Raw genomic sequence first — 12,372 nt, 5'->3', positions numbered from 1 at the left:
ATAGATAGATAGATAGATAGATAGATAGATAGATAGATAGATAGATAGATAGATAGATGGATAGATAGATAGAGTGATAGAGTGATTTGTGAATGAGGGAGACTAAGAAGAAAGTGCATGTATATTCTAGATAGGTACATTTATATGGTGCATTAGAGTGTGTGTGCAAGCAGGATGTATTTCTTGCTTTTGAATTCACACTCATAAAACACGAGTTGCATATATATATGGACCTCTATACGCATGGTGTGATACTTTTATGAGTGTGTGTTTGTGTGTGTGTGTGTGTGTGTCTGTGCGTAAGTCCAAGTGTGTGTTTGCTGTCGGCTTGTTTTCTGCCCTCGTTGATGAACAGATGAGGTTGTCCTGGCAACGTGATGAGACGCAGATATGCAAATGAGGCTGGAGGGTGAGCTTGCACGCACACACACTGCGGTATGAGGAGAGCTCATTTCACACACACATCTCGCTGAGACTGCAGCACTAGACCACACACACACACACACACACACATACACTGAGAGACACACACATACACACATCCACAAACACACATGCAGAACGTTATAATTAAATCAATTTTCCTTTATCTTAGCATCATATGAAATGTATAACAGAAGCTGTATTCTGCATTAATAAAGGCTCATTTCCCCTTCATCACCAGCCATGTTTGGATGCTCCTCTTCCCCCCCCACCCCTTTTCACCTCTTTCATTCACTTCTCCAATCCTGAAACTCTCTGCACCCCTCTTGTAACTCACCGGTTGGCCAGACCCGGGGCTGGAGCAGTAGATGGTGTACTTGCGGATGATTCCATTCGGCTTGTGAGGGGGTAACCAGGACACCACGACGCTGCTGGCGGAGGAGGGCACAGTTTTGATGCCAGCTGGGGGTCCGGGGTCTGAATCATAAATGGGAGTAAAGCCTGAACCAGTTATATTTCTCTGCATGTACAGAAAACAGAATTAATAGCTTTAAAGGTGTACCCTGACTTTTGGGGAGATTTGTTGTTGTTGCCTGTTAAATTATTAATTAATTATTAAAATGCAAGCACCTAAAACATCCATGTGTCCCCACTTCAGTTCACTAAGTTGTTGGTAATCCATACTTCAGTCTACAATATAGCTACAATAAAGCTTTCTTATATCATCTTGTTTCCATGATGATGGTATAACAGTGATAATGCCACTTTATCTTGCAATATTTATTGTGCATGCGGACTAGCCTGGAATTATTAAAAGGAGAAAATTAATCTTCAATTTCTTCTAATTATCAATCCTAATTGTTAAACAAAAATGCCAAACATTGACTGGTTCCAGCTCCTCAAATTTTGTTTCTTTGGGCTGGTATTCCTAATTTCTGTGACAGTAAACTGACTATATTTGGGTTTTGGACTGTTGGTTTGACAAAACAAGCAATTTGATAAGGTCGATTTTGGGTTTGGGCGATTGTAAAGGGCATATTTCACACCAAAACAATTAATTGAGAAGATGATTGGCAGATTAATTAATGCGCACTGCCTCATTTTTCCTTAGTTTGCTGCTTTTGTCCTGCACCTGTACCCAACCTAGCAACCTTCTCCTCTAATGTATTATGTTGCCATATGGACAACTCAATGTGCATTATTGCTTACTTGACCAGCAACTTGTTTGTATAAAAAACATTTACTTTTTATCTTAATATCAGGCTAATGAAAATAAGGAAACTCTAGTATATGCTTAAGTGTTATCGTGGCATATTACAGTAGGTGATCTATGAGGGACTTTGATGTATTTGTTCTCATCGGGGGGTAAGATGATCACTACTTAAAGATCAACAAAAAGAGTCAAACATGTAGTGTTTGTTTCTTGGTGTAGCAGTGATGATTATGAACTAGGGCAGTGGTTCCCAACCTTTTTCCTTAAAGGACCCCTTTTCTATCATTTAGTTAACAAACGATCCCTGACGAAGTGACACATTTTATGGATATTTCATATTATATTCAACGCACAACAATAACATTACAGAACAACTGATAAACTGTATAATTAACCCAAATAGTGAACGCAATAACTGCAGGAAGTTTGTTCAAAACGAGTGATTTTGGATGAATTTTGAGCAGATTATTTCCTGTGAATATTACATCAAAGATGAGTTTTCCCGTTATTTTTAGAGACTTTTAATACAATTCTCTGTACTGTGGTTTAACAATCATTCATACCTAATAGGCTTCTTTTCTGACAATATCAGTGTTTTCTCCTCCCTGAAGCTTGGCCATTGTTCTATTAGCTCTTTGGTTGTTTTAACTGCGTACTTTTCTAATGCAGGACGAGGCTGTTTAGCAGAGAGGGAAGGCTCTGTGAATATAGCTTGTGTTCAGGTCTTACACTGTGCTCTTATCTCGTTTATATCTTAACTAATAATCCAATCTTTAAAAAAAATAACAATTTAATTTAGTTTTCTTCACATAAATGAATGAAATGCTGAGATATACTGTATATTTTACACCCCTTAAAATGAAGAAGGCCTTGTGACCCCCTGTGAGGCTTTGGGCGACCCCTAGTGGGGGTCTGGACCCCCATGTTGGGAACCAATGAACTAAAGGTTAGAACATTCTGAGAGAATTAGATAACATGCAGTAATTTAAAGTAGCCTAAACATACGGTGATAAACATTAAATTAACAAATTGCTAACCAAATGTGGCCCCCAGGGTGTGTGTGTGTGTGGGGGGGGGGGCCTTGGAGAGCATGGAAAATAAACTAATGATGAATCTCTGTCTTCTTTGCTCCTATGCTTTATGTCTGCTGTCTTTGTGTCTCAGAGACAGACGCAGAGAAAGGCAGGCTGAGAATTGTCTGTTTGCACAATTTCACTTCAAACACTTTTCCATATGCTGCAGACACAACGGAGGCCAAAGGGAAGGCAGAGAGACCGAGAGAGGCAGAGAGCGGTGAACGTATGTGAAGAGGTTGCCCCTGGACACAGTGTCAACCCGCATCAGGGCAAAAGAGACACTCAGCTTGCCCCTGATAAGCACACACACTCAAAGACTAACACGGCACACATATTTGAAGAGCTATTGCAGCGAGGCTGGCTCATAAAATGGAGATATAGTGAGGAAGAGAGAATAAAGGCCTTTTCTGAAATGACACTTCTTAGAGTCTCTGCCCCCCCTCCTCTATCTCTCTCTCTCTCCGTCATGCGCTCCCTCTTTCCCCTCATTTTCTCCATCTCCAGACGCCTGCCTCCTCCTCTGCCTGGCCCCAGGGAGGGAGAGGAGAGGCGGATACGGATGTAATCCACAGCCCGCCAGTGTAAGCACAAAATTAATTCTCTCTAAGCCACAAAGAATTAATCCCTCTCCTTGTGCTGGGTGCTGAGCTAGACTTGCACACAAACAATAGCGCGTGTACACACACCCACACCGACGCTAAGACACTGTACACATGCAAACACACACACTTAACACCCCCCCCCCAACACTTCCGCATATTCACATGCACAGACCCACACCCTTAGGCTCCTTAACCACACACACTTTTTGGCTTCTTAATTCTCATTAGCACTGGTAATGGCACATCAGAGCACAAAGAGGTTTTAATCAGCAACCTCAGCCTTACAAAGAGCCCCTCTGCCCCCTCTGGCTCTCTGCCTCCCACACCGCAGCCTAAACCAAGAACAAAAACCCTTAGACCTGCACCTAAGGTGTGGTCGAAGCAAATGACACATAGGTCAGTTCATTATTTGGTTTATCTGTGAGGAAAGATCTACTAAAATGTGCACTCACAGTCTTCGCGGGTTTGGATATACAGGACGTTGCTACGGACCCCGTCTCCAGCCTGGGTGTAGGCCAGAACCTGGATGCTGTAGTTGGTGAACTTCTCCAGACCTCTGAGCTCCACCTGCTCCTTGGTGGTTGTGATGTTTTGCATTTCACCCCATTCTGAAAGAGGTCACAGAGATGTTCAGACCGAGGGCTGAAGCCGTTACTTGTCACGGTGTCTAAAAGTGAGATGACAGACACGCTCAACACACCTCCATCAGGGAAGACGGCCCAGAAGATGACACGGTATCCCTTCAACACGCCATGCAGCGTCATCCTGGGAGGTTCAGCCCACGTGATCACTGCCTCATCTGAGGTTACAGAAATGGCTCGCACATTCTGAGGAGGCTGGCTGGGCACTGATGGCAAAGAGGGAGAGAAAAGAGAAAAGTTAATACAAGTTAACTAAACAATCTATCTTCAGTTTATGTCTAACCTTATGTAATTCACAGTTTAATTCAATAAGAACGGTCTGTTCATTGAAGGGTGAAAAACAATCACACTGTTTGATGACTGAGCTAAACGTGGATAAAACAGAGAAAATAAAGGAATTCTTTAATCCTGTCAAGGTTTGAAAATGATCTTATTCCACACTGTGATTATACTCCACATATATTCTCTATCAGCTTGTTCAAGCTCTTCATTGAAGCTCTATGATGTTTAAGCTGAGTGAAATATTAAAAACACAATATCCTAGATGTCTTGTGCACAATTTTCTTACACATTTCTCAAGAGTTTATATTTATTTTTCATAAACTTAAACTTACTTTCCCCTTTAAGTAGCTTTAAGGTTGGAAAAAAAAATCATCATTTCAATGTCTTCTGCATCCAAGATGTTGCCTGGCATATTTGGGATCTATGAATATTTTTGGATTTCCACTACCGTTTAAAACAAAGCTCTGTGGGATTTCCAGCCGCGACGCCAAATCAGGCCAGGGGCGTGAAGTGGGGGGGCTAATGGCCCCTTCTCCACTTCCTACCCCTCTACTTCTGTTAACCTTACTTGGACCACACCCATCTTCAAACTCAACCTTCATTTCAATCTCAACTATACACCAGTAAAGTTTTGTGACTGCATCTTGCACGGTTACGACACTGACACACTGATTTTGTCACTTACGGTGACAAAATCTGTCCACACAGACATATAAACAACTGGCAAAGTAATCAAAAGCGCTTCTGCGGTAGTTTCTGCTACAGTAGGTGTCTCCAGGACCACATTTTGCCATGATGACACACACACAGAGGTGAAAACAATACCAGCATCTCTGTCGCCGCTGGTAATGACTGGTCGCTCACATGGTCAGTGGGGTTTAAGAGATTAATAATTGGGAAGATGTAGATTACTTTTAAAGCAAAGGCTGCCATTGTCTCCTCAAAATTAGGACTGCATTGGCTAGCTGATAAATAAATAAATACACCCTCTCTGAGACCCCAAATTTCCATATCAAACCTGAAGCGAGTAAACAGGCCAGCGATAGATAAAAAGCTCACAACATGCGTCCAGCCTGATGTATAGGACCATCTCTACAACCACCATCTCTCTCTCTCTGTACAAGCCTCCTTCTGTCCCCACCGGTCCAGGTGTCTCTTCTATTGGCTACCGCTGACCATTAGTCTTTCAGGCTTTGAATAACGCACACTGTTGAAGATGAACAGAAGTCAACTTGTGAGGGAAGGAGGGGCAGGAAGAGAGGAAGAGAGCCGGGTGAAAGACAGAGAGCAATGAAAGAGAGAGATTGGGCCAAGTCCACCAGGGAATTTCTCTGCAGCTGGTGAAGAGAGAGGAGGTGGTGGAGGAGGACGGAGGAAGGGAGGGAGAGGAGAAAGGAGGATTAGAACACTGAAAACAGGGTTTTGCATGAATAAACCTTTAGGCTAATAAATTAGAAGGCAAAAAACAGATTCTTCACCGTCAAACCTTTACGAGAAGAGATATAAGGATAGAAAGAGGATGTGAACAAAAAGGTGAGCTGGCTCCATGTGCCTCCAAATTGCCAGCATTACGGCGTACGTAGGGTTAAACAGATAAATGAGAGGTAAAGAAAAGAGTATAACAAATCAGTGCTAAGGTTGCTGATGCATAAAATAACCTTGTAAGTGCTTAAGTTTAGACTAAAAAAGGAGGGAGAATACAGGAACACAATGAAAGGCAGTTTTGGACTGGGGCTACAGGGAGGAGGAGATGAGGGTGAGGGGGATGAGGGGCAGAGGAAGAAGGGAGGAAGGGAGGAAGAGAGTTAAAAGCAAGGGGAGCAAGTGAAGGGCAGAAAAAGATGAAAAGAGGGAGCAGAGAGACAATGCGCTCAGCTGTGGATAATTACAGCAGGAAGCAGCGGAGGGAACGAGAGAGAGAGAGACAGACAGAGAGACAAGCTAATTATAATTATTTTTAGTATGCTTGTTGTTATCACTATTATCATAATGGCCATCAATATCACTGTCGCCACGGTGACAGCCATAGGGAAGAACTGGAGGGCTCTGTCTGCTCTGGACCAATGGCGCTCAGCCAACTGTTCACTGGGTGGACAAGTATGTATGTGACGTGTGTGTGTGTGTGTGTGTGTGTTTGTATGGGGAGAAAAAACAAATGTGGATGACGTATGAGAGATTTAGAGAGGCGGCATTAGTTGAAAAAAAAAATGTCTGTTTCATGTACAAATTAATTGAATTAAGCGCAGCTCAACACTAAAGAATAAAGAGAATATTTCAAAGTCTTCTTGAGAGAATATGATGATCATGACTTAAGAGTTGAGGGCTTTTTTTTCTTTTAAAGATGCATTAATCAGCATCTTGTTAACATATGTCAGCATGTTTTGGATTTATTCAGCTCCTTAGTGGCCAAAAGTCAATTAACGCTGGAGAAAATATGGCTTTACAAGAAATGCATAAAAGGAAAAGGGGGCATTGGCGGGTAAATTATAGCCTTTGGAATTCCGATCCACAAACTAAATGAAGTCCAAGTGAACCTCCCATGCTTTTATGCTTTACACCAGCCCCTTCCTTAAAACCTCACATACATGTTTCCCTTTTCATATTTTTGAGGAACTACTAGATTTGTGATCACCATTGTTGTAGTCAAGACAACTTAAACCAAGACCAAGTCATGACCAAGACTAGAATGTATCAAGACTGAGACAAGACCAAGACTTTAAGGGATTGAGAACCGCCGTCCTCCAGTTCCATGGTGGTGAGGAGGTCATGTTGCTCATGCTCTATCTGTTTGGCGACACCTGGAAGCTGCTCGACATCTCTTGGATCCATCTCTTCATATATGTTTCACATTATATGTATCATTTTTATTTTGTCATATGTTGTATTTTCATAATGTTTTTACTCTGTACACATGACATCTATTGCACATCTGTCCGTCCTGGGAGACGGATCCATCCTCTGTTGCCTTTTCTGAGGTTTCTTCCTTTTTTTTCCCTGTTAAAAGTTTTTTTTTGGGGAGTTTTTCCTCATCCGATGAGAGGGTCGAACTGTAAAGGAGAGAGGGTGTCGTATCCTGTACAGATTATAAAGCCCACTGGTATTGGGCTGTAAAAATAAAATTGACTTGACTTGAGAATAGGGTTGGGTCATTGGTAGAATATATCGGCTTTTTCGGGCAATGTTTGTCATTATATTTTGCTATTTAATGGTCTGCCTCCAAAGAACGAGAGCCGCTCATCCGCTGCTCTGCGTGTGAAGGGGGACGGGGAGAGGTGACAGCCATTAACGGTTACGAAAATTTTAAATTAGAGTCAAGGTATTGCTTGCATTTGAAGCAGGAAGTTTTATATCCAATCACAGTAATGATTACCAAATAAATCAGACAATGCACAGACAATTTAATGATATCCCCGCAGTTGTGGTCTTGAAATAAAATTCTGAGTACTCTTTGTCCGAGACCGAGACAAGACCAAGTAAAAAGGCAGTCTATTCCGAGATGAGACCGAGACTTTCAAAAACATTGTCTTGAGACCGGTCTCGAGAACACTGGTGATCACTTATGTTTAAAAAAAAAAGTCAACATTTCTTTCTAGCGATACAAAATATGGATCTGGAAAGTGACTCCTTTCAATACTTCCACCAAGCCCCATTTCTTTATAATTTATTTAAGAAGATATCTCATAATGTGTTTGCAGATTTCCTTTGAATTTGGAAGAAGGTAGTTTGGAAAAAGCAAGAGATTTGTTTTTGGTTCAGATCTGGATAGAGATGTGTAATCCGATAAAAATTATTTCTTTCAAAAGATTTCTTAAGATTGCAAGACTGGGAATTGTTGAATTTTTTTTTCTATTTTGCTACTACTACACTTACCTGAATCATTATGTGTATTTTCTTGCATACTCACAGTCAGTAGCAGTTTACAAAATGTCTAAACATTGTTCAGGATTGTGCAGCTTAGGAAGAGTTTTCTGCTCCCTGAGTGCTTTTGTAGTTCATTCATTCATTCATTCATTCATTCATTCATTCATTCATTCATTCATTCATTCATTCATTCATCCATTCACTCAATGCAGTATCTCTGCATGTCTCACTGTACAGGGATCACTCAATCCTCTCTGCGGCGCTGCTGATAGTGCACTGTGTGACTGAGACTATGTGTGTCCTTGGTATTTGTAAAAAGCATTCGGATGCCAGCAGCCAAAATTCACTCTTGTTGAGAGAAGAGAGAGGATGTAGTAATTTTAGGTTACAAAGCATGGCATGATTTGACATAAATCAGACATTGAGACAGCCAAAAGAACAATGGCAACAGAAAAAGTGCACTAACTGTGAATCAAAGCCAAAGCAGACAGAGGGTGATACTTCATAGGTCTGACAGTTTGTTCCTCCACTGTATTTAATGCACCATGCTGTTTAACTTTGTTCCCGTATTGCTGCTGGTCACTAGCCCACATTTACACTCATAAACCAACCAAGAGGTAATAAATCCCTTTTCATTCATACGTGCTGAGATATGTTGTATGTGTGCTGTTTATTGTGATCCTAACCATCTTCCAGTGTTGTAGCATTGATCTCTGAACTCGAGGGCCCCGTGCCGGCTCTGTTGAAGGCCTGGACGACCACACCATACTGGGCAAACTTCTTCAGGTTGTCCAGGGTGTAGACCTCACTGTCTCCCGTGGCCTTCATTTCCACAATGCTGTACTGGCCGTTACTGCCCGGGCCGTTTTCTCTGTAACCGATCTGGTAACCCCGGATCACCCCGTTCTGCAGCTCCTTCCTGGGAGCCTGGAGGATGGAAAACAGAAATATTCATATTGTGCATGATTATTTAGCCATGCTCCACAAGCTAAATACACTGAAAACGAATCAGGACAACAAACATTAGGTTACTTTGGAAGGAGCAAAAACGTGATTTAAGGGACTGTATGTAAGTTTTTACATGTATAGACTTTTAAAAATCGTTTTTATGTGTAAACAGGTTTTAACCAAAACAAAAAAATGAGAACTTTCGCGACCTCCTGAGTTTCGTTTTGTGTGTCAAAACGGACCCCGAGCTGGCAAAATTCCTATTGGACAGGTAAGCTAACATTACTGCCAAGCATGTGACATACACCGATCAGCCATAACATTAAGACCACTGAGAAACTGCAGCTCTTGTGGGGTATTACTGGTCTGCAGTGGTCAGGACCTACCAAAAGTGGTCCAAGGAAGGAAAACCAGTGAAACGGCGACAGGGTCAGACCCAAGGCTCATTGATGCACGTTGGGAGCGAAGGCTGGCCCGTGTTGTCCGATCCAATAGAAGAGCTACTGCAGCTCAATTTGCTGAAAAAGTTAATGCTGGTTCCGATAGAAATGCGTCAGAACACACAGTGCATCGCAGTTTGTTGCGTATGGGGCTGCGTAGCTGCAGACCGGTCAGGGTGCCCATGCTGACCTAATGTTATGGCTGATCGGTGTATATAGTGATATTGTGGTTTTAGCTGTTAATCACGTTCAGTCTCGTGTGTGTCGCCACACTGTTTTGACCGATGCTCGCTCGCGTCTACGTAGAGCGAGCACAAGCGCGAGCAACAGGACACTGACTGTCTTTGACTTAACAGCCACAGGTGTCACTGTTAGCAAGCAATTTCTGATTCTTACATAGAGCCCCTTTAAGTGTAATCTCTGAGGAAGTACATAGCTGTTAGAAGGCAGATGATTCAAATACTTTACCTTCCAGGTGACCCTGATACTCTGAGAGGTCACCGGCTGCAGGATCACCTCCATGGGAGGACCATCAGGCTCTGCAGAGAGAGAGAGAGAGAGAGAGAGAGAGAGAGAGAGTCAGAGGGGTTGAGGCGGAGGCATTTCACTACTGTCGAACAAACATTCTGTGGCTTTCATGTTGCCTTAAAATATTCTGATCTACAGCTTTCAAAGGTGTTTTTCTCAGTTTCATTGAGATGGAATTTCAATACAAACATTCAAGGACAGATGCTAGTGTCAACATTGATGCAGTGACTAAGAGCTAATACAACAAGCATAAGTGAAATATTTGCTCACATTCCCATTACTGCAGTGCTGTCAAGATACTTACGTGCTTCCTCTGTGCTGATGGTGAGTTCCTTGCTGGCCTCGCTCTTGCCTATCGCGTTGTAGGAGTACATGCGGATGCTGTAAACAGAGGCAGGGTGAAGGTCCACTATGTTGGCCTGATTGTTGGTGGGGGAGATGTTTCGAGTGGCGTGCTTTAGCTCCCAGGTATCTGACAAACAAAAAGAAGAGAATTTAGAGTTACACAATTTACATCATCGAAAAAAACTTGATTCTTTTTAAGGCTGTGTTCGAAATCGCATACTAACATACTACTCATACACAGTATGAAGTAAAAAAATGCATTGTGTCTCTTCAGACTGTCCAATGGCGGACTGCGAGGCAGGACGGTTTAAATAATTAACGGTTGGATAATTACGAATAATAGCGAGTGACACTAAGGTAGAGTTAAGAGGAAAAACGCAGGAGCTCACATATATAATGTACTGTAGAAAACATGTTTAATAATTTGAATTCGCCTTAAAATAATACTGATAAATATTAAATTGAGAGGAGGAGCTAATGTTGATTTATATTTGTGATAAAAAAAATGTCATTCAACGGTAGCTCAGACCGGTGACGTCATGATCGATGCAGTCATGTGATGCAGAGAAGACATATTGCTTGAGTTTACTTCAGTGTGTACAGTATGCTGGTAATGGCATACTTAATCATTAATTTAGTAGTCAGTATGCAGTATGTAGTACGCAAAGTTAGTATGCAATTTTGAACACAAGTCTCATTTTTCCCTATAATCTTCCTGCAGAAAAGTCATGTAAAATTCTTGACAGACAAGTTCTGTACTGTTTTAAATAAAGAAAAGAAGCATCAACAATTCGGCATATTATTCCACTGTTAGATTCACTTTTCTATCTTCATTTTCTGTAAAATGATGAATACACTCTTTTCAATTACCTGTCTTGTTCTTATACTCAATATCGTAGGAGGTAATGACGCTGTTTCCATCAAATCTCTGTGTCCACCGGAGATTCATGCTGCGATCTTTCACTTCTCGCACCTCCAACTCAGGAGGGTCGGGGGGCTCTGAGGATTTAAACGAGAGGCAGTGAACAAAGGGAGGAGGGCAAGATAAAGGAGGAGAGGGTAGCACCAAAAGAGAGACAATTTGGGTTGGAAACAGGGAAGAGCAGGTTTGTGTAGCTTTTATCAATATAAAGAGGATATGGTATGTGCATTTGTGCAGGAATGGTTACCTTGCACGGTGAGCTGGATAAGGCCTCGTCCTTCTCCATAAGAGTTGATGGCGTGACAGGAGAAGAAGACTGAATCCTCGCGCTCTGCTGGCTTTAGCTGTAGGGAGAAAGTTAGAAAGAGAAATGTCAGAGAGACAAACAACTCTATCTTTGTGTGTAAAGCGCAGCTTTGTGATGGAGAAGCGGCCTGGTGAGAGTTTTTCCTCTACCGTGTATGTCTGGTATTTAGGTGACTCACCGTATATTGCAATAGGGGACGTGTCACCAATCTAGTGGTACACTGTATGTTTGGTGTCAAGATTCACATTTTTTTTTTACCAACCACCTGCTTGAAAAACGTCAAATGACCCACCCTCTGTGCTATTTTTGTCAATTTAGCTGCTTCCCTTTCAGATGATTAACTACCTACACAGTCATTTGAAGGCGATAAGTATGTGTTCCATCATATTGTCAAACCACTGTTTTACGGACACAAAATCCACTGGACTAACCTTGATTAAATCTTGATCAAAACACACACACAAGCTTCTACGCTCTCGTACACATCAAACCAGCTGGGGAGACGGTGACTTCCTCAGAACTCGCTGGACACACAGATGATTCAGCTCCTCTTTAAATCACCGAGCTCCTTCAGTACCACTTGTTACAGGGTGACCCTCTCTTAGTATCATCATCATCCTAAAACACTGCATCACCAGGCTGCAGCAGCTGCGTGCATCAGCTCCGTCTTTCCTATGATAAGTATCACCGGAAGCATCTCATTTTTAAATGAGAGTAAAGGTAGACGTGTGGCTGCCATGACCAACATGGTGTGGTAGAGCACAATCTTGACAAGTGAGTTCAA

At 42.1% G+C, this 12,372-nt stretch overlaps 1 protein-coding gene across 2 annotated transcripts in view; it reads right to left on the bottom strand.

Annotated features, from left to right (window-relative positions):
• Positions 1–12,372, bottom strand: part of dscaml1 (Down syndrome cell adhesion molecule like 1) — a 117,750-nt gene that overhangs the window by 18,338 nt on the left and 87,040 nt on the right. For both annotated transcript variants that reach the window (XM_074642085.1, XM_074642084.1), the window contains exons 14-21: positions 11,529–11,625; positions 11,230–11,358; positions 10,319–10,486; positions 9,955–10,025; positions 8,785–9,025; positions 4,015–4,161; positions 3,767–3,922; positions 761–900 (exon numbers count right to left, since the gene is read on the bottom strand). In XM_074642085.1, coding sequence (XP_074498186.1) covers positions 761–900; positions 3,767–3,922; positions 4,015–4,161; positions 8,785–9,025; positions 9,955–10,025; positions 10,319–10,486; positions 11,230–11,358; positions 11,529–11,625 — 1,149 coding nt within the window. The remainder of the gene's footprint in view (positions 1–760; positions 901–3,766; positions 3,923–4,014; positions 4,162–8,784; positions 9,026–9,954; positions 10,026–10,318; positions 10,487–11,229; positions 11,359–11,528; positions 11,626–12,372) is intronic.

This window comes from Sebastes fasciatus, chromosome 7 (assembly GCF_043250625.1).
Source record: "Sebastes fasciatus isolate fSebFas1 chromosome 7, fSebFas1.pri, whole genome shotgun sequence".
NCBI classification, from domain to species: Eukaryota; Metazoa; Chordata; class Actinopteri; order Perciformes; family Sebastidae; genus Sebastes; species Sebastes fasciatus.
The sequence above is the reverse complement of the archived record's forward strand: the minus strand, read 5'-3'. Positions and strand labels throughout refer to the sequence as shown.